Raw genomic sequence first — 2634 nt, forward strand, 5'->3', positions numbered from 1 at the left:
ATTTCTAGTGTGCTTCCACTATTATTACAGATACCATTATCACTGCTGAAGACAAAACTGACGATAAAACTGTAATGAGCCTTGTAAAAATTGAGGACCCAGAGTGACAAAACCTAATTTTTCTTGTTAATAGAGACCTCAAAGATTTAAAAAGAAAGAAAGAAAGAAAAAGACTTCTTGAGAAACAATTGTGTCAGAGACTTACTCAACAACCATAATAGTTCTTGTTTAAGTATGTGTCATCTTGTGTGGGATTGCATGCTATTTTTATATTTTACATTTCGTACAATCTAATATTTCAGTTAATCTTCTTTTAGGTGAGAGCTGATGTTTAAGAAGACAAACATACTCTCAGATGTGTTTCATAACTACAGATCAGAAGACAGATCCCTACCTAGTGAGCTCATTGCATGCCAGAAGAATTTATCTCCAAATGTTGACAACTAGTATTGATTTCCTTCCTTATTCTCTAAAAAGGGAAGTCGAAAACTCGGTGCATGATTCTATCGTCTCAGAGTATGTGTGGGGGAAGGAATACATCTTATCCTCACTTCAGGACATTGTTATACAATAGCCTACACACATGCGTGGTCTTTGTTATTTTTTCCTCTCCGTCCTGACCCAAAGTAAGTCAATATTCTGTGTTGTTTTTTAATCTTGCATCTTGTTTTGCTTGTGGGTAGAGTGGTATGTTTGTCTGTGTGTGGGTGTGTTTGTGGGCATCACATTTTAAAAATTACAATCATAGGATCCTATCATTTAGTTTGATCAATTGCTTTCTTCCACAGTACAGTGCAGCAGCTTTGAAGTCATTGGCCTCGTTGGGCACAATGTCACTTTGCCCTGCAGGTATGACATGCAAACTCATGGTCTGCTGGGTTTCTGCTGGGGACGAGGAAAGGTGCCCAGGTTCAAATGCTCCAACACCATCCTCTCCTCATCAGATGGGGTCATACTATCCAGGGCCTCCAGGGACCCTAAGTATCAGCTGCTGGGCAGGGTGACGGATGGAGATGTGTCCCTAACCATCCTGAATGCTCAGTGGAGTGATGCTGGTGTGTATGGCTGCAGGGTCAAGATTCCTGGGTGGTTCAATGATTATAAAGTCAACACATACCTGGTCATGGAGGAAGGTAAAGCTCATTCAGATTGATCAGGATATTTATGAACTCTGTAGTCTTTATTTATCTGGCTTTATAAGATATGTTGTTGTTGCCAGATCCTGTGGAACAACCTATTACCCAGGACTACGAATTTGCTACCAGTGGGAGACAAGGTGAGCATAGAGATGTGAATAAACAAATACATAATGATAAAAAAAAACAGTACACAGAGTAGTAACTGATGGTTTAAACTCGTTACAGAAGTGTTGACAACATCTGGAGTAGGTGGCACAACACTGGACGGCATTAGCGATTTCACAGCGGAGGTTTGGATTTTATGTTACATTGCTGAAGTGATAAATAAAATTCCCTGGACAAAATTTGTACAGATCATTAAAAGTTTTAAAAGACAAACAATATTTTTTGTGGCAAATAGAGAGAAGTAAAGGAAAATTAATAGCTACTCTAGGGGAAAGCTGCTCACTCATAACTCTGGTGCAATCCTTTATTTATTTATACTCTGTTTTTCGGCACATATGGTCCTCTTGAGCAACATCTTGCCTGAAGAATGATGTGCCAAAAATTCATTTAATACATAATAATATTGCAACAAAATTATACGCGTGCAGATTTTCTCCTCCTACTCTAGTGGTTAAAAAATCTGTTGATATTTTGAAATATGTGATCAACCTAATGTAACTTGTAACATATGTTGTGGGTGTGGGGTGTACAATAGAGAGAACAAAGCAATGTTACAATTTTCAGCAAACAATATTTTGATATTTATGGCACATTTAAGAATTTGTGACATTTTTAATTGCTCAGATTTTAATTGCAGGACAAATTCAAAGCCTTCTTGGAAGTGGGGAACATCGGCAGAATGGCAGTTATTTTCCTCTTCACCATAATCATAATCCTCGTCTTTATTTTCTGTAAGTGTAGAATGGATTATGTTTAGTGACTCATGTGCCACTTTGATTAATTTTACCCACTAAATGTGGGCGTCTGTTGAAGACTCTGAGTGGGTCTTCCTTCTTTATCATATTCAAATTTGAATTTCTTTAAAGCAGGGAGAAGGTTGCTGCAGAGGAAGACACTTCAACATCTCTCAGACTCGGCTGCTGAGAACATTTATGAAAGTCTCAACGCCTGAGTGACGGTCAGCATTATGAGAAAAAAAAAGAAGTCTGCAGATTTCTATGAGAAACTACTGGCTGAAGAAGTGTCTGCATGCAATATGCTGACTCTGCCTTTTGCTTCCACTTAAGAGTGAAACCTTTGAGCATTGTTAATTAATTGGTAAGAGAAGCAGCTTACAAGGTCTCACTTTTCTTTCTTTCAGATTGCACTGAAAAGGGAAAATGTGTGTCATGTGTGGCTGATAAGGTACAAAAATAGTCTGTAGATGAACTGATTTCCTTTTTTCTTGTTTCATGGCAAAATTGATCTCACAGTTCGGAAAAAAGCTTCTAGATGGTTTATACTTGTGGACACGATGCCACCTACTGGATTTAATACAGTACTATCAAAT

At 38.0% G+C, this 2634-nt stretch overlaps 1 protein-coding gene across 1 annotated transcript; it reads left to right on the forward strand.

The window, feature by feature from the left end:
- The first annotated feature begins 510 nt into the window (after nucleotides 1-510).
- On the forward strand, nucleotides 511-2263 carry LOC128362937 (hepatitis A virus cellular receptor 1 homolog). Its single transcript, XM_053323807.1, has 6 exons — nucleotides 511-626; nucleotides 789-1133; nucleotides 1220-1276; nucleotides 1365-1429; nucleotides 1942-2035; nucleotides 2174-2263. The coding sequence occupies exons 1-6, from the start codon at nucleotides 584-586 to the stop codon at nucleotides 2254-2256; spliced, it is 687 nt and encodes a 228-aa protein (XP_053179782.1). The 5' UTR covers nucleotides 511-583; the 3' UTR covers nucleotides 2257-2263.
- Nucleotides 2264-2634: the final 371 nt, after the last annotated feature.

The sequence above is a fragment of the Scomber japonicus genome, chromosome 8 (assembly GCF_027409825.1).
Source record: "Scomber japonicus isolate fScoJap1 chromosome 8, fScoJap1.pri, whole genome shotgun sequence".
In the NCBI taxonomy this organism is placed as follows: Eukaryota; Metazoa; Chordata; class Actinopteri; order Scombriformes; family Scombridae; genus Scomber; species Scomber japonicus.

Excerpts from the sequence above, each read along its gene's own strand:
- LOC128362937 (XM_053323807.1), top strand. The coding sequence starts at position 584 with ATGCGTGGTCTTTGTTATTTTTTCCTCTCCGTCCTGACCCAAA. Across the intron at positions 1,277-1,364 it reads TGCTACCAGTGGGAGACAAG|AAGTGTTGACAACATCTGGA; the intron begins GTGAGCATAGAG and ends AACTCGTTACAG. Across the intron at positions 1,430-1,941 it reads TTAGCGATTTCACAGCGGAG|GACAAATTCAAAGCCTTCTT; the intron begins GTTTGGATTTTA and ends TTTTAATTGCAG.